Source organism: Monopterus albus, unplaced genomic scaffold, assembly GCF_001952655.1.
Source record: "Monopterus albus unplaced genomic scaffold, M_albus_1.0 scaffold1.1, whole genome shotgun sequence".
Taxonomy (NCBI): Eukaryota; Metazoa; Chordata; class Actinopteri; order Synbranchiformes; family Synbranchidae; genus Monopterus; species Monopterus albus.
Window position 1 is genome coordinate 998967 of NW_018127881.1, and position 18649 is coordinate 1017615.

The 18649-nt window shown below is 41.4% G+C and overlaps 1 protein-coding gene across 2 annotated transcripts in view; it reads left to right on the forward strand.

Annotated features, from left to right (window-relative positions):
- The first annotated feature begins 584 nt into the window (after positions 1–584).
- The window catches only part of LOC109960652 (protein phosphatase 1 regulatory subunit 1A-like), a 32856-nt gene continuing 14791 nt past the window's right edge, over positions 585–18649 (forward strand). Inside the window, exons 1-3 of one of the 2 annotated variants that reach the window (XM_020600946.1) lie at positions 585–665; positions 934–1029; positions 9210–9270. In XM_020600946.1, the coding sequence (XP_020456602.1) occupies positions 949–1029; positions 9210–9270 (142 nt within the window). In that variant the 5' untranslated portion in view covers positions 585–665; positions 934–948. The remainder of the gene's footprint in view (positions 666–933; positions 1030–9209; positions 9271–18649) is intronic. The other variant, XM_020601024.1, reaches the window with a different exon arrangement.

An 18649-nucleotide genomic window follows, 5' to 3' on the forward strand; every position in this document is an offset into this window, starting at 1 on the left:
GGCCCAGTAGATGTGCGAGGAAGGGATACTCAGGCTAGAGGCGATCGATAAAGCCTGTGCTGGCCAGGTGGCAGCAGCAAGGATAAACTTATTTAGATAAACTCAATCATTTCACAGCCAGTCATTTTGTGGCTTTCTTGTGACATACTGTATACAGGATTGATCTAAGTAAAATAGCAGGTATTAAACATTTGCCTGGGAGTTAAAGGTGATAAGGCATTTTATTAGTCAGCCTTTTAAATCGTTCTTTTAACAGTGAGAGTGAGTCTGAGTGGTACTCTGTGTTTGAAATACTGTGTAGGGTATTTAATCGTGTGTAGGTAGATGGGTTTTAAAAATACTTTTTTTTGGAGGAGAAGCTCAATGATGCATCTTTCCTACCGATCCAAGGATGAAAAAGAGAGTGACAGAGCAAGGGAGAGAGTCAAGTCTTTGTCATCCTCGCTCTCCTGTTCGTGCAGGGGCTGCTGCAGAACAGCCCTGAGTATCCAATACAGACAAAAAGGAATGTGAAAAGAGGGTGGGTCTTAATGTGGAATGAAATCAGACACAGCGAATGAGAGTGAAAGAGAGGTGGTCCTAGTCCAGAATGCCCTTGACTCAGTGTTGAGAGCCAGAAGAGACGGAAAGGAAGGAGAGTGAAGCCAGAGCAAAGACACCAGCAGGTGCTGAGGATAGAAAAACAACAGGATAGAATAAAAATACGGTGCCATAAAGCAAGATAATCAGGAAAAAAGTCTGTTTAAAGGATAAAATAAAGAGCTAAAAATAGACAGAAACCACACAGATTTTCATATCTTTTCCTTAAGCTGGAGAACTAGAACACACTTGTTTCCTTTTTCAGCCACATTCACTGAGCTCTTTACTCTTTTTTTCTTATACGGATTTTCCTTCCTTGGATCACCCCTTCTTTTCATCCTTTCCTCCTCTCAGATAGACAGGACCACCATGGAAACCGGGAGCCCCAGGAAGATACAGTTCACCGTCCCCCTACTGGACACCCACCTGGACCCAGAGGCAGCTGAACAGGTAGGAGGAGGCAAAGAATGGGGTGATGCAGGACCTTTAAGCTTCATAAGAGTTTCTGTTTTATCTTAAATACTCCCCACAATAATCTTGTTAAATATCCAAAGTGTATACTTGAACAAAAACCTGGGAAATATTTGTTCCAGTCATCAAAGCAAGCATTACAATCATAGCCGAGTAACTCCACTGTGCAGTGTCCCAAACATTGTATAGGTTGATGACAAATTGCTGCTTTAACGAAACCACATTTTCAGTGTCTTATTATTCCCATGTACCTAATTAGCAGATTGTGTCTTTTGGATTCAGTGCTAAACTGAATATGATGAATTTAAAATTGATTTTTTCCCCCCTACTCTTACAGTTTCTTAAGCTCTCAGAGATGCACAATGTCACATGTGTATGCAGTGGTTTATTGTTGTTTTGGTTAGAGTGACTGCATGTACTGTACCGCAGTGAGATAGTGACAAATGTTACAAATAAAACTTTAGCAATGCGATTTCTTTACAACGATATCGAATATATCATTTAACTGTAACTACACGACATGGCCCATTTTAAAGTAAATTGTCGCTAGAGGAAGTGTGCAAAGAAAAAAACAACACTAATTTAGGCCCTAAAACATCACTTCATTAAATAAGAGCAAAGAAATCTTATTGAACCCAGTTGGTACAATTCATGTGCCCACAGAGCTTATAGTGAAAAGATGTCCCATTTTCTTTTTATAAATATAACACGAACAGGACATTTATTATATATGAGCCTTCAGTAAAACCAGCAAAGATACAGTATATGAGACCAGCTACACTCAGTCTACTGTATGTTTCTCTACCCGTCATTCTTCCCATCTCTGTCTGCTGTTCACTCTTTTCCCCATAGTGACTGTCAAACTCAAAGTACAAGTTACGTTGTGCATGCATGTATGTGTATGGTTTTGCCATTCAGAGGACATTTTATTGGACTGAGTGGGAACATAATTAAGGTAAGGCTTGGATTAACTGAGAGCCACTGGTATGATAAAGTTTTATAGGTTTACAAAGATCAGACAAGACAGTGAGACAACACACAAAATGCCAAACCCCAATTAGCTCACCTAAACATCATGTGGTTATTTAGGACATTAGTTATATTGCTGTTATGTGTGACATCATGCCTGCTATAGAAAAAGATCATTTGGTGTTAAAAGTCACCTAATTTGTTAAATTGAAATCAGAGGGGTGTTGCATGTAACTTCCAACTGTTGTAGCTGCAGTCTGAAAGAAAATGCACTGTGACTACAAAAGAAATACACTTAACAGTGCCTCAGTTTCATCAAAGTTACCTTGAAGAATTTTCTCCTCATTGTAAAATTCGGTAGAATAAAGAAGCTCAGCAGTGTCTGACATAAAAAAAAGCAGTAGTGTTGTTTAAAAGAGAGTAGGAACAGCCTGGTCCTTGCTGTTATTGTAGTAGTAGAATATTGAATGAAGAACTGAAGATAATTATGTGCTACCTAATTTTCAATATACAGCATTTTGGAATAAAACTTTAGCTCCTTAACTTTCACAAAATCAAATCAGGTTATTTATGCTTTGATATTTATGGTTGGCATTTAGCTATTCAATTCATTCACGTTTCCATATATTTGAAAGGTCCTCTTGCATTAATGGATAGTACTGTGTACAGGGTATATTCTGAACATATTAGTGCTAATGTTAATAGTCCCATCTCACTCTCTATTCTGAGATTAGTTTAATTTGTTCTACTTAGTCTTTTGATTATTGTACCAAGTTGTTTTTTTACAGTAATTTGTAATACATAGAAATATACAGTAGTACTGTTTACTGTTCACTCTCAGAGCTGCACTGAGTTACTGCTTATGTAAACCTAAAGTTTAGTGCTGCTTCACATTAAGAACATTAAACTGATGAAACATGGGAGGGAGTTTTATTGTGAAGCAGTTGCATGGAATGAATTTAATTTGTCACCGTTAGCACTGACAGCTGTTGTCCATCAAAAATCCATCTACAAAACAAGACAGTCATTTCAGGCATTGTTTTGACAATGGATCAGTTTGAGTTGTGCATCATAAAATCAGAAAAAGCAGCTACACTAAGTGTATTAACATTAGCAAGCCTAGAAGGAGCTAGAAAACTTAATTAGAAATGAGATTTACTCCTCTGCAGTGATAGTGCACATGGGTACTACAATATCTACTGTATGTTGTATTCAGAGATTAACATGATATTTAGGGCTGATGAACAGTAACTTTAATTGCGATAAACAACCAGGCTGCTGAACAACACACCAGAGAGCTTCATGCAGTAGCTTAGCTGCAACACAGGTATCTATACAGTGACTCTCAAAGGGCCATAAACATGGTTGTGGTGTATATCAGAGCTCCGCCAGACTCCGTTTCTTCAGAGGAAAAAAAAAAAGCTTCTAGTGGCTTTTAGCTTTGGTTGAGACCCTTTTAGGCAACATGACTTTGTTTGCTGAATCAATTCACTGCATTTGCCGTTACCAGCATAGCTTTCGCCAAATTAACCATGCCTGAGATCTTCAGGATTTTAACTTTGACAAAGCTGCCAGGAGCAGGGCATACATGTTGGATTGCTTGTTGGTGTGGAGCTAATTATGTTAGTGTTTGCTTGAAGAAACACTGTGTATAATATAAGGAACCGTTCTGTAAATTGATGCATGTGGTATATTTGTAACAATGAATGTTTGTCTAATTGTCTGTTTATCAATCTTCTATCTGTGCATCCCTGCAATGCAATTTTTCTCTTTAAAAGGTTCAGATGTTCTTAAAGCTGCCGACATCTGTCTGTCTGTCTTGTTTGTGTCTGAGTGTTAGGGAGTTAGTGTCCACTGTCTGTATTTATTTTGTCATGTGTCTGGGCCTTCACCTCCAGCTCCTCTCTACCAGCAGACATGTCTCTTTTTAGCTGTAAAATTTTGTTTACTTTTTCTGCAAAACCTCAAGAGAGTTCTTAGCTCTCAGCCTCAATAAGCATGACCAAGCCTGGCTGATTGCCACTGGGACTTTTAGGATCCATGTTCTATTTATGGGTAAGACCACTGTGAGTGGCCACTGAGCCCGCATTCTCAAGAGTGTAGTTGATACAGACAGTCAAACAGCTTAACAATCAGAAAAAAGATAAACATATGAAATCTCAAGATGTTAAAAAAAATAAAAACGAAAAAGGAAACGTGTGTACGTGCTTGTGTTTGCAAGCACAATTATGAATGTCACGCCAGGGGGCTTCACCCATGGTTCAGTAATCTCTGCAACCTGACACCTCTGAGCATGGTGAATCAGCCTCCGTAGAGAACTGCTTGTCAGTCAGAACAGCCTCCCTGAGGTCTGACAACAAAGGCATACATTCACAGTCCTCTTATCCATTCAGATACAGTGTGTTTCCCTATTATCATAACCTAGTAGAGGCCAAGGTATGTTAGAAAATAATGTATTATATTATAATATACTGTTCAGTATTACATATTATAGTCTCTCTATTTTAAGGAATACTGTTGGGAAATGTGTAAATTTCTATTCTTGCTGAGAGTTAGCTGTTTGTTCAAAACAAAGCTGGAGCCAGGAAATGATTAGTTTAACTTAGCATAAAGACTGGACACATGGGCAAACAGTCTGCCAACAAGACTAGGAAGTCACTGCATCCAGCAAAAGAAAAACAGGGTACATGATCTCAGATAAAACTGCAACTTCTGATTTGCTGTGTTAATCGTTTAGCTTTAGCAGGGATTCAGACTAGACCTCCATTAAAAATGTGGCAGGGGCAGCGTTTGCTCTATGTTGGTTACTGGTGAGACATGAAATATGACACACGAAGATATCCAGTTAGCATAACAACTGAATGCATTTAAAAACCTACCGGGTGCCAAACCAGTCTGTAATTCTCAGAATCACAGCAGCAACTATTTTATCCTTTGTCATGACAATCTTAAGGTGAGCAGTAGAAATATGCTGTCCATGTTAAAAAGTAATATATGAAGAACATAAAGTATATTTGATTGGCCAATCCAGCGCCGTTCTGAATGACATCATGTGTTACAGAAAAATCTGACCCAGACTCAATATAAAAACAACCCTGCACTATTTTGCCAGAGCCCTCCTTCATCAGCATCCACACCTCATCAATGGACTGGGGTATTTTGCTGCCTTTGTCAGAGCCACAAAACTGGTTTATCCCCTTTTCCACATTTTCTGCTAAGCTCCAGCTTCATAGTTTTTAGCATACAGTCATGAAAGTGGTGTTGACTGTGTCTTTGAATTCTCAGCAAGAAAGAGACAGAGTATATGTCAGACAGTTGTTCCAGAGCAATAGACAGTTGATAATGAATGTGTTTATTACCTCTATAAATGGATTAGATGAGGAGCATCTAGACCTATTTGAGAAAACTACAAGCATAAATGAAGGCACTATATTCCTTGGTGAGATGATGAATTGTGACATTTTCAGGTAATAGTCTTTTAGAACAGACATTTCAGGGCTGAGACAATTTACTCCCTAATATTCCCTTCAATGATTTGTCAGCCCATCTCTGTCCTTCCCTGAGAACATAACAGTTAATCTAAATTTCCTGGGGAAGGCCATTTTCCAAGAAGAATTTTTAGTGCAGTTTTTCATTATTGTCACCACACCCTACATATGTTTTACAGATTAAAGGCAACAGGCTCAAGATAACTTAAAAGTTTAATTGAAAACACTTTAACATTTTTATTTTATGATTGATTCCTAGTATTTACTTTTATAGTTCTCAGAAAAACAATTCTTGGATCTGTTACAGTTTATGTATTCCATCTGAACCCCTGCTCCCCACCTACAGCTGGTTAAATGGTAGTAGTCAATGAAAGAGAAGATGATGGGGAGAGCTCATGGGATGAAAACAAAAAAACAGAAGGTGAGAAGCAGGCTGAGTGCTGAAGAAACTGATAAAAGAAAGTAGTCGGTGATCTGGGTTTTCAGAATTCTGTGAATACTTCTTTCTATTGAAAGCCAAATGAGACCATATGTGTCTGTGAGGATTTATAATGAGTGAACACAAATTTTAGTTTGAACAATACCAAGATCATAGTTAAAATAACAGCCTGAAGGATGAGGAATCACATGAAGCCTCTCCAACTGCAAAGGGCTGTGATGTGTACTGGATCCTTATGATTTCCTGACAGCTCTGTAGAGACCTAACCTGCCACCTGCCCATTAACTATTATTTCTTCCATATTTATTGGGCTAGAATGCCCCTTTTTTCTGTTTCAGGGTGCTGATCAGTGCTGAAGGTCACAAAGCAACTCTGATGCAGGGATTATAAAACTACTGCTGATTTCCTCAAAGGCATATCACAGTAAAGAAGGACAGGCTTTAAGCTTCAGGAATTCCCAGAGTGGATTGTAAACTATGAATCTTCTTTTCTACCTCTGCCACCTCGGCCAGTTATGAGTTCAGTTATTATATGATAAGAAAGCTCCCAAGGTCAGTTCATTTTTAAGCAATAAAGCCTGAGCAAAAGCTGTGCCTCCCCCAACTCTCTTCATGCAATTCCTCTGAAATTTAAATTATATATACAGTATGTTAAAAGATTTTTGCCATTTAATGCATGGATGTAAACCTAAAAGCTACCACTGAGAACTCACCACAATAGCCAGTCCACTACAGAAAATGACATTAGTTCTGTTTGAGGGTTTTAATAAAAGACACTACTTTAAAAATAAGGGTAAACGCAGTGGTTATTTATACAGTACACTGTGATTGGTTTTGACTAGTTTATAAGCAGAAGTACTTCCCTCAAATTCCAAATAATTCTCTTTGGATTTCTTTTATATCTATTATATGTTGATTATTGAGGTCATAGTTAAAGGTGGTGTTGTACTGGACTACATTGTATTCAAAGGTGTCTCTATATTTGTCCTTCCCTGCTACACTACATACATGAGTGGGTCAGACTATTAGGAACACCTCTGAATTTAATGTAGTCTTTACAACAATATGATCCTCAATAATCAACATATAAACAGTGTAAAAAACAAAGTGATGTTAGCATTCAGTATCTCTGGGTTTAATAAGTTCAGAAGAAAATAAGAAATATTTGAAGTAAAAAAATTAAGTTTGCGTTAGTTATTATTCCTATTTTAGCAGTAGTGGCACTGGCATATCTTGCCCTGACCTATATTTTCCAAGCAGGAGTGATTTCCCCACTGCCCCCACACAATAAGAACATCAGGCATGCACGGCTGTTCCTGTCCACCCATCACATTTGAAGGCTGTTTTTGTTCATTGTTATGAGAAGTGACAGAAGTGCATTTTAAATGGACTGTGGGCTGAAAGGAAGGCAGGGTGGTTTGAGGGGTGAGCCTCTTCAGTAAGCGATGGCATTTGTGTGAGCAAAGGATCATGGAGCTCACTCTGACTCTGGGTATAATCAGTTCTACACAGCCATGGCTCTTTGTGCTTTGGGAGGGGGGGTTCAAAACCTTGGCCCCAGAGTGCTTCTCAGTAGTTTAAATGGATTTCAAATACACAAGACAAATTTATTAACAAAAGCAAAATGTGAGCAGGAAAAATGTCTTAAAAAGGCAGTTTGATGTCATTAAACCATCAACTGCACAGCTCAAACAGGTGTGTTGTTCTCAGGCACAGTATACCATGCTGCAACTGGCTGCAATTCACAAGTGGCATTACAATGTAGCCCAAAGGTACCTCAAGGGTATAACTGGATTTATTTGTGCTTTTGCAGGATTGGATTGTTATCCAATAATAGACGGAACGCTCTGGTGTGAAGATGTCTATCTCTGTTTTTATGAACCTAAACAGATGATGTTACCATTAGAGATACTTAGCCCGGCTACAGAAAGGAGAAAAAAAACCACAAGCTCAAAGAGAAGGTTACAGTTGCAAAGAGGGCAACACTGAGTAGTTGCCATACATCTCCTCACGATGTGAATTTTCTTGGAAAAGTGTACCAAGCGCTAACACGACTTCAAAAGAAGTGAAAATGCACTCAGTGCCTCTTAGTGTTCACACAGCCTTCCTGTACTCTGTGGCTGTGAGCTGAAAGGTAATGAAGCCTGTTCAAATCTGAATACCCAATTAGACTGTGTTACTGAGATACTACTGACTGCTCATTTTTATTACTATACCTTGTTTCTGTAGTTACATCTGTATTTTATGTCTTCACAGTGTGAAACTAATCATTTTTAGGAATAGTACCATGCAGGGCTCAAACTGCAGATTAGCCAACACACACAGCACAGGGTCATATGGTACTGTCTTATTAACTGTTTGAGACATCGCTGCTCATGCTTCAAATAGTTGATATTTACCACTACTTTTCTAGCTATATTTTTTTCACTTCCCTTCTCCAAAAATCCACTAGATTTAGGTAAAAGTTTGTAGTAGTTGCACATTTTCAGTTCCATAATGTACCACACCTATTGGTAATCTAGATTATATTCTTAAATGAAATATGGGATTCTGACATGTTGGTCAAAAAACTGTTTACATCACCCACTATGGTCTTAGTAGTGTTTTAACAATGAACAAGTTGGCCTGTTAAATGTTAAAAATACCAAAGGATACACATGGAAACTTTGGGTTTTATACCCTCAGGCAGAATTTTCTTCCAGCTCTACATCTGAACACTAACTGCTGAGCAGCTTTGTACATCGTGCATGCCTTCTAATAAATTATCCCAGAATAGCAAAACCAGAACCCTCTACACGCCACCAGTCATGGGCCAAGAAGCAAGTTGCCTTGTTGATTTCACTGCGCTGAGATCCATCCAGTTCAGATATCTTCAAAGCACAGGACACCCAAACTCAAAATATAATTTACACAGGCCTGTTACTGGCTACCAGCATCATGAGAGACAATGGCTGCTGTCAATGATATGACCAGTTCTGAGGGCAGATGGCTAGACTCCCCCTAATTGGCTGAGTAATAAGATGTGGCTTTCAGAGCACTGCTTATTAGCATTCTGATTAAGCCAATATGACGCATTTAAGGGCAAAGCCTGTGTAACTAGGTCTGGACATGCATCACTTCAAAACACTTAAAATATCCTCCAGTAAGCTGTTTACACAAAGGTTTGCAGAAGATTCTTAGCTTTCAGAAGTATCAGTGTGCTTTACTTTGATAAATGGAATGTTTTCCTTCTCACTTCAGCACGAACCTGTTCTAATTTTTCAGATCAGAAGACGGAGACCCACACCTGCCAATTTAGTAGCATCCAGTGATCAATCATCACCCGGTAAGACACTTAAATGCAAACAGAACCACGCATTTTTGTCACTTGTGGAGATATTAATGGACTGACATTATTACCTTGAGGCTGACCCTAAATGTCATACAGTAGAGTGTTTAATTAAAGCTTAGGTCTAATGTTTGTAGTTATGCCATCATTATTTCTGTTAACTGTACCCGGTGAGGAATGGTAGCACACAAGTGGTCAGGTGTTTTTACAGACTTTAAAGAAACCCTCAAAGCATTCCTTATTGTACAAAACACCAGGGGCTACACTGATGGGGGCGAGTTGCATCACATATCTGCAAAAAAATGATATAATCATAAAATACAATCCAGAATATCCTGTTTGAGTAATAGATAGCTGGGAAGGGATTTTAGAACTTCAGAAAACATCACATTGGAAATTAGTTGATTAACAGGCTACAGAAATAAATTAGGATTGTGCACTAGCCAACACAGTGCTTGATGCAGACGAAAGTCAGCCAAGTCTGGCTGCTGGCTTGTTTACAGTCTGCCTGGTCATCACTGTTTCTAGATCTCAGCAATTACTGACTACAGTGTTCTATATAGTGCTGTCAATAGAAATGACTGCCCATCACAAAAAGTCTATTTAAATTGCAGCATTTAACCAAATCACTACATGCCTAAACTCAGCTCATTGATTTGTAACGCTGCCTCCCAACTCTACTATGCACCAAATGATTCTTTCTGCTGCATTTGAGGAACAAAAACAGTCGTGTCTCTATGTGTCCTCTCATGGGATGTTAGGGATCAAACACAACAGTGATCTTCCTGTTCTACTGTATGTCTCCTGCTTCGGCTCCCTTCTTCCGCTGTACTTTGGTGTGTGTGTGTGTGTGTGTGTGTAATGTAGAATTAAGAGATGATCATCTGGGAACGTGGGGCATCGAGAGTCATTTCCTCTAGGTGACAAAAGAGGCAGTGGTGTTCTTTGTTTTGTATGAATATTTAAAAGTTAATATGTTGATATGATAACAGCAGACATGGGCATATGTTTTGTTTTTGTTTTTGTTTTTTTTGTAAATCACAGCATTTGAGCATTGAGAAGCCACATACAATATGTTTTTATCTTTATCTGAACAACTGTCTTCCTAAATTGAGATGATTACATATTCTTTTTTTTTTTTGCCTGTGATCTGCTTAATATGTGCCTGTGTGTGCGTGATTGTTTCTGTAATTGGACACTGAGCATGTGAAGTGTCTGAGTCGGCCTTGATGTCTGAATGAAAAGTGCAGGGAAAACCTTCAATAATCCTTTGTTGGTAGATCAGAGAAGGAGGTTTTTTTGTAAATCGCAGCATTTTAGCATTGAGAAGCCACATACAATATGTTTTTATCTTTATCTGAACAACTGTCTTCCTAAATTGAGATGATTACATATTCTTTTTTTTTTTCCTGTGATCTGCTTAATATGTGCCTGTGTGTGCGTGATTGTTTCTGTAATTGGACACTGAGCATGTGAAGTGTCTGAGTCGGCCTTGATGTCTGAATGAAAAGTGCAGGGAAAACCTTCAATAATCCTTTGTTGGTAGATCAGAGAAGGAAAACAAACTGAAGAGGCTGTGAAGTGGCACAAAGGAGAAATCACTTCAAGTGAAGGAATGAGAACATAAAGACGAAGCTGGCAAAAGCTAAAGACAAAATGTCTTTATTAGATACTATGGTGTTATGCTGTTATTTTGCAGACACTTGTACTAAATGTTTTACACCTTCACAAATGTAACAATCATAAAAAGAAAGTTTTTTAAATTCAGTTTCAGTCAGGACAGATGTACATTTCTTGAGGCTAAAGACGGAGAAGGATTTTGGCTGTGGTTGGGCAGGGTCTCATTTAACTGCTATGGGTCTCGTCAGTGTATCAACATGAGTGGAACAGAATGGATCCACACATTATATATAATGTTTTAGGAAACAGAAGCCCGTGTAAAATATGTTAGGCTAAATGACATTATATGTCATTTATAATTTATATGTTTGTTTCGAAAAATAATTTTCAGTCACTACATACAGTAGCTGACTAAAAATGTTTTATTCTTGGTGCAGGAGTTGAAAGTAGGACTCTAAATTATTTCTATAAATTAGGTTTTGAAGCATATGAATTTATTTTTTGAATTTGTTACTGTAGTTTACTGTACATTTGTCACTATTATTAAATTGCTGAACTTTTCAATAGTTGCTGCTTTTTACTCTGTTCATTCAGATCAACTGGATTATCTAGCCCATTTAACACTTTGGTTTTCTTTGTACTGAGCACCACATCCTGACAGAGCAGGGATTTAGACCTAGTCCTAGTTCATTTAATGGATAGGAGGGCTCCTGAGTTGCACCAAGTTCCTCTTGGAGCATTTGTTATTTGCTGTGTGTTAGTGCTAAATATAACAGTACATGGGTGACCAAACTAGTTTCTCCGTTGGTATTAATTATACAATGTAGGATTTTCCCCCCTCCCTTTTTTAGTTTTTGCTATCTTGCCCAGATTAGGATGGTACAGTAATTCATTACTGTATCATTAGTGAGTTAGGTAGTGAGGCACTGTGCTGGAGAAGAGTTATGTGCACATCAGTTTTTATGAGCTTGTGCTTTGTTGCATGTGTGTCTTCAAAATGAGATGGGCAGCAATGTCATAGAAAGAAAAATTCAAGGAAGAAAAAAAAGAAAATTTGCACCTGAAACGGAGGCATTGACACAGACCAGCATAGACAAACATCAAATCAGACACGGGGACACAATCAAAGACCAAGACTGTTACATTTGTGTGTGTCAGATGGAGTATGTGCCAGAGAGGAGGGGATGGGGAAGAGTAGAAATGACGAGGGAGAGGAGCTGTGCTGGTGCAGTAATGGTGCACCCCACATCACACGGAGCCCTGCATTATTCAATGCTCTGCAGATTGCTCTGTCCTGTTCATCGTGAACCCCAATAGTACATCAGAAGAACATCCACAGATGTACAGAGGCAGGCTGAAGAGCTTAATAATGAGGAAGCAGAAACTGTGTTGAGTGTGCCTCATTTGAGTTTCCATGGAAGCTGGATTTTTGGGGGGGTGAGCGGCATCATGTCTCTCTCTCTCTCCAGGAATCATTCATAGCCCTTTCAGTTAAAGGATGATGTATCACAGTGTAGATGACGGTCTTACCTCAGCATTGTCTTTTTCATGAATCCCTGATTATTATCATGGGCAACATATGATAGTATCTTGGTTTATGTTGCCATCCCCAGGGTTAATTCCAGCATTTCCCTGATGAAGTGGAAAAAAATGGAAACATCATTTGCACTTTAAATTCTTTCTTGTTGAAAAGAGAATATCATAAATACATTTAGTGACTAGGTTGTTAAAACTCAATGGTTTCTTTGAAGTTAAAATAGGAGCCAATTGGAATTGTTTGTGCAAAAACGAAGAAAGCTATTTTGTTTCCTTGCCCACTTTCTTTACTATTTGCTTAGAAATGGTAAACACCTGCACAAAGACCAAAAATAAAAGAAACCTTTTAAATATGGTGCAGCTAGAAACCAACACTATCTACAGTAGGCAGCCAAATTAGACCAGCTTGGCTGAATAAAGTGGAGTCAATAGACCCCCTCGTCTCATCTGGCTTTGTGTCAGTCAGTCACAGGGGAGCAGCAGCGACAGACTCATCACTGCTGGAAAGGCTTTATTATTGTCTTTTTTTTCTCATTCTGGTGGCACAGATGGGCTTTATAACAGGCAGAACAATCTGAATATCAAAAATGTGAAAGCCTTAGTTTATGTTTCTTGACCCAAATGTTATTTCAACCATGTCTTCTACTATTACTATCTATCTAGTACTACTATCAGGTTGTCTGTTTAAATGAATACACAGCGTCTTCAGCTACAGTGTATTTATTCTATATAGTCTTTAATTGTCAGGGGCAGCATGTAAAGCCGACGATAATGCTGAGGATTTATTGTAATTATAAGGCCAGATGAGTAAAAGCAGAACACTCTCTCTTTAATAAGAGCACTGGTCACAAAACAAACATAGGTGAGTAGAGTAGCCAAAAATTGTACTCAAGAGTTGCTGTACTTCAAAATAATATTACACAAGTAGAAGTAAAAAGTAGTCAAAATATTACTCAAGTAAGAGTAAAAAAGGTATTTGGTGAAAAGACTACTCAACTACTGAGTAACTGACAGTAATGTCCGATTTATTTTTGGAGAAATTATATAAGCAGCCAATAATGTACAAATTCTGGCATTTCCAAATAATAAAATAAAATAAATGAGTAAAAATAAATATCTTTACAAAATAGCAAATTAAGAAACACAAGTTTCCTAATCTCACTTTTTCACAACATAACTTTCAAAACAAATACCTACTGTAGGTAACGTGTATGTTTGAACAGTGTAAACTATTTCCAGTGTAAGACATATTGTATATTCAGTTGCCCTCCAAATGGCACAGCAGGCTCAACAGATAGAAAATAACATTAGAAGTCTCACTTTACCATAAACTGTGTGTCTGTGCTTCTGCGCGTTTTGCCAAAACGTGCTAGTTCTTCACTCAGTGAAGTGATGGTTAAGCTTCAGAAGTAGATGGCTCTCAACGTTCTTGCACTGAAGCTGTGACCGTTTAGCGGTGAACAGGAGCCCTGCATGACTAAAAAGTATTTCGCAGGCTACACTAGATTGTCAGCTACACCTGATGCTCTGCGATGACTGTTCCTTCCAGCTGTTTCATTGTCCATTTTGCGTCATCTGGGAAAATACATTGATGAACCTTTTGTGAGAAGCTTAAATAAATAAATAAGTACAATTTCCTTCTTTGAGTGGCTCTGTAGTTTGGATATATTGTAAAGCTGATATGACAAACTTTTCTTGAAAGTAGATAAACCATAACATTAATTATTTTGATTAGACAGCCCATCTATTATTTATCACTACTAGAACTAGAACTGATTTCTGTATGAAAGGATTCATTTTGGTACAAACCTTCAATTTCAGTTTCATCTAGGAACTTCCCCTGCATACTGGAAAGCTGTCTTTTCTCTATTGACAAAAACAGTTTGGAAATCTTAGCTAGATGTGTTGTGGGAACTGGCAATCTATAGAATTCTCGATGAACATGAAGGTCGTGACCCATGAAATTTGCAACATGATCAACTTCGTTTTTTTTAAGTTGAGTACTTGTGAGACTGTGGCAACATGCTTCCTCAGTTGAGTTGACCTGAGATGCAATTTTCACTATTAAAGTTATACCTCATTGTGGTGCAGGTTTGCACATCCATGTGAAAAACAAACTACAAGCATGTTATTTCACAGCCAGTAAGGCTAAATGAGACACTTTAATTAAAGCAGCATAACATATTCCCCAATAAGTATTACTACAAAGAATAAAGCAGTATTCAATTTCTATCATGACGACTTTTTACTAGGGCTGTCAAGAAATAAAACTTTTTAGTGCAACAATTTCATGGCTGTAGTTAATAGCAGATTCACGCCACCACCACTAGCTGTTGCAAATGTACCATAAGGAACATTTTTCGAGCATTGATAGCCTAAGTTTTCCTACTTAATCATCCTAAGCTTATTCTCATGACCAAAAAAACGAATTTGTGTTAACAGGTTTTTTGCATTGCATTAACATCAATAGCCTTCTTGATAGCTGTGTATTAAGAGTGACATATGACAGGGTACTGATTTAGGATAATTAAAAAAAAGTTGATACAACACAAATATCCACTGCCTTTGGCCACATACTGCAGCTTTAAAAAAAAACTCGCCTGTACATTTATAGCACAGGCCACTTGAAGAAAAAGACAGGTCCTACACAATGAGCACATTTGTGCACACTAACCAGTGTTGTTGACACTGCTGGAAAAATTTTACTGAATCCTACGGCACACTAACCAGTGTTGTCGACACTGCTGGAAAAATTTTACTGAATCATTTGTTCGTCAAACGCAGTCTGAGCAGTTCAATAATAATTAAAAAGTAACCAAAGCCAAGGTACAGGAGTCATATTTTTGGTCCTTACTGCCTAAAACACAATGAAGTCTCTTGCTGGCTCACACTTTAAAAAGTTATGTGTCACCAAGGCCTCGACTGGCAGGGGCGTCACGACAGGCTTGATGGCCTCGTCCGGGAGAGGCATCACAGCCTTGACCGGCAGAGGTGTCACGATGGCCTCGACCATCAGAGGCGCCACGGCATCAGCTGGCACAGGCGTCACGGCCCAGCAGGCGTCACGACGGACTCGTCCGGCAGAGGCATCACAACAGCCTCAATAGTCTTGACCGGCAGAGGCGTCGCAATAGCAACAGCCTCGACCAGCAGGGGCATCACAACGGCCTTGGCAGCCTCGACGGACTCAACCGGCAGGGACATCATGACAGCCTCGACCGGCAGAGGCATCGCGACGGCCTCGATGGCCTTGACCGGCAGAGGTATTACAGCCTTGACCAGCAGAGGAGTCACGATGGCCTCAACCATCAGAGGCACCATGGCCTTGGCTGCCAGAGGCGTCACAGCGGCCTCAATCAGCACCAGCATGAGGATGCTGAGAGGGTGCACAGCCTCGATGGCATGACAGGCAGGAGCACGAGGATGCTGAGAGGCAGCATGGCCTCAACGGCCTCAACCGGCAGGGGTGTCGTGAGGGTGTCAATGGCCTGGACCGGCAGGGGTGTCCTGACGACCTCGACCAGCAGGGGCATCACGGTGGCCTGGACCTGCAGAGGTGTCACAACAGCCTCGGTGTCCTCGACCAGCAGGGGCGTCACAGCCTTGACCGGCAGAGGCGTCATGATGACCTCGACCATCAGAGGCGCCACGGCCGCAGCTGGCAGAGGCGTCACGTCCCAGCAGGGGCATCGCGACAGCCTTGATGGCCTCAACTGGTAGAGGTGGCATGGCCTCGATGGCCTCAACCAGCAGAGGCAGCATGGTGTAGATGGCCTCAACCGGTAGAGGCGGCATAGCGTCGATGACCTCGACCGACAGGAGCACGAGGGAGGAGCATGACAAAATTGGGTGCACAATGCATGGCAAGAGGAGGAGCATGTGTCAAGATTAGTGTGACAACCTGTACAGAACAGAGCAGTACAGAAGACTCAACAGTCATAAAACCACACACATTCTTAAAGAACATTATACCCTGATTAACTGAGTCGGTAAAGATGGCCAAGAGCGGCAGGGGCTTCACAGCTGCATCGACGGCCTCGACTGGCAGGGGGGGCAACGAAGGCCCCGCAGGCCCGGCAGCCCCCACCCAAAAAAAAACAGGGGCGTCATGACGGCCTTGACGCCCCTGCCGGTCGAAGCTGTCGAAACCGGCAGGGGCGTCATGATGCCCCTGCCGTTCAAGGTTGTCGAGGCCGTCGTGACGCCCCTGCTGGTCGAGGCTGTCAGGGCCGTCGAGGCTGCTGTGACGCCCCTGCCGATCGAGGCTGTCAGGGCCGTCGAGGCTGCTGTGACGCCCCTGCCGATCGAGGCTGTCAGGGCCGTCGAGGCTGCTGTGACGCCCCTGCCGATCGAGGCTGTCAGGGCCGTCGAGGCTGCTGTGACGCCCCTGCCGATCGAGGCTGTCAGGGCCGTCGAGGCTGCTGTGACGCCCCTGCCGATCGAGGCTGTCAGGGCCGTCGAGGCTGCTGTGACGCCCCTGCCGATCGAGGCTGTCAGGGCCGTCGAGGCTGCTGTGACGCCCCTGCCGATCGAGGCTGTCAGGGCCGTCGAGGCTGCTGTGACGCCCCTGCCGATCGAGGCTGTCAGGGCCGTCGAGGCTGCTGTGACGCCCCTGCCGATCGAGGCTGTCAGGGCCGTCGAGGCTGCTGTGACGCCCCTGCCGGTTGAGGTTGTCAATGCTGTCGAGGCCAACGTGACGCCCCTGCTGGTCGAGCTCATCGAGGCTGTCGTGATGCCGCTGCCGGTTGAGGCCGTTGTGATGCCCCTGCCGGTCGAGCCCATCGAGGATGTCGTGATGCCCCTGCCGGTCAAAGCAGCCTCAACACCCCTGGATGGTTCTCTTGGTTTTCAGAGTGACGGTGTGCGTCGACAGGTGCAGCTGAGTCCTCTGTGGTAACTGTAAGAGCTGACTCTTCCTTCTGACTGCTGCTGAACTAACTCACAGCTTTATATGAATTTTTCAGTGACGTCAGCTCTTTAGGTAGATTTGTGTGATTGGTCAGTGCATGTGTGTGGGTGTGCCTAACTTCATCTGTTTTGCATGTAACATTATCCAAGGGTGGTGTGGAGAAAGTCATTATCCTTAGCTTTCCTTTCATGGAAATTGAAAGTAAATGTAAGAAAATGTCTAGTGGGTAGGACTGCAGTAAAAACAGCAGCCACATGTCCATTTTGATTATGCTCCTCCTGTGCGCCCAGTTCGTCACGTTCCTCCTCCTCCTCTTGCCATGCATTGTGCACCCAATTTTGTCATGCTCCTCCTTCGTGCTCCTGTCGGTCAAGGTTGATGGCCTCAACTGGTAGAGGCAGCATGGCTTAGATGGCCTCAACCGGTAGAGGCGGCGTGGCTTCGATGGCCTCAACTGGTAGGAGCACGAAGGAGGAGCATTTTACACATAAACGGAAGGGTTGTTGATGCTGTTGAGGCCAATGTGACGCCCCAGCCGGTTGAGGCCGTCGATGCCGACGTGAACCCCCTAACGGTCGAGGCTGTCGATGCTGTCGAGGCCAATGTGATGCCCCTGCTTGTTGAGGCTGTCGGGGCCCTCGAGGCCGTCGTGACACCCCTGTCAGTCGAGGCCGTCGATGCCGCTGTGAAACCCCTGCCGGCCTTGGCCGTCGCGGCCACCGATGAACACACACACACACACACACACACACAGCCCCAGCATAAAAGATTTCAATACAGACAACAGTACAGTTCCACCCACAATGACATGCTGTGCACATAAACTGGTCCAAACAGTTTCACTTCTGGATACCTGTGCCCTATAGGAACCACCTTGTGAGCCATAAAAATGGGTTAGTCTTCATCTCCTGAACTGAAGGACTGGGTTTTCATTTATGAAAACACATTGTTACAAACCAAGAGACTCACAAAATAAATGTAGGATCAGACTCATGCTGCTTCACTCTGTCACCAGCGTGTTTAACATCACTTTGGAAACATTGTCGTATTATCATTGGTTTATCACTGACAAACTGCCACACAATAGCAAATAATAAAGAAAGCATGTTAATTTTTACTTGTTCTTTATTCAGGGTAACATGGGGATGGCTGCAACAAAGGACAGTAGTGCCTGTTTCCTCCAGTCAGAAATGTACTGGTCACTGTCACAGCATGAAATGAGTAAGGAAACAATTCAGTGACAGGAATAAACTCACAAATGTGTTTTTATTACAGAAACATGACATTAAACAAACATTTGGTCATGTACAA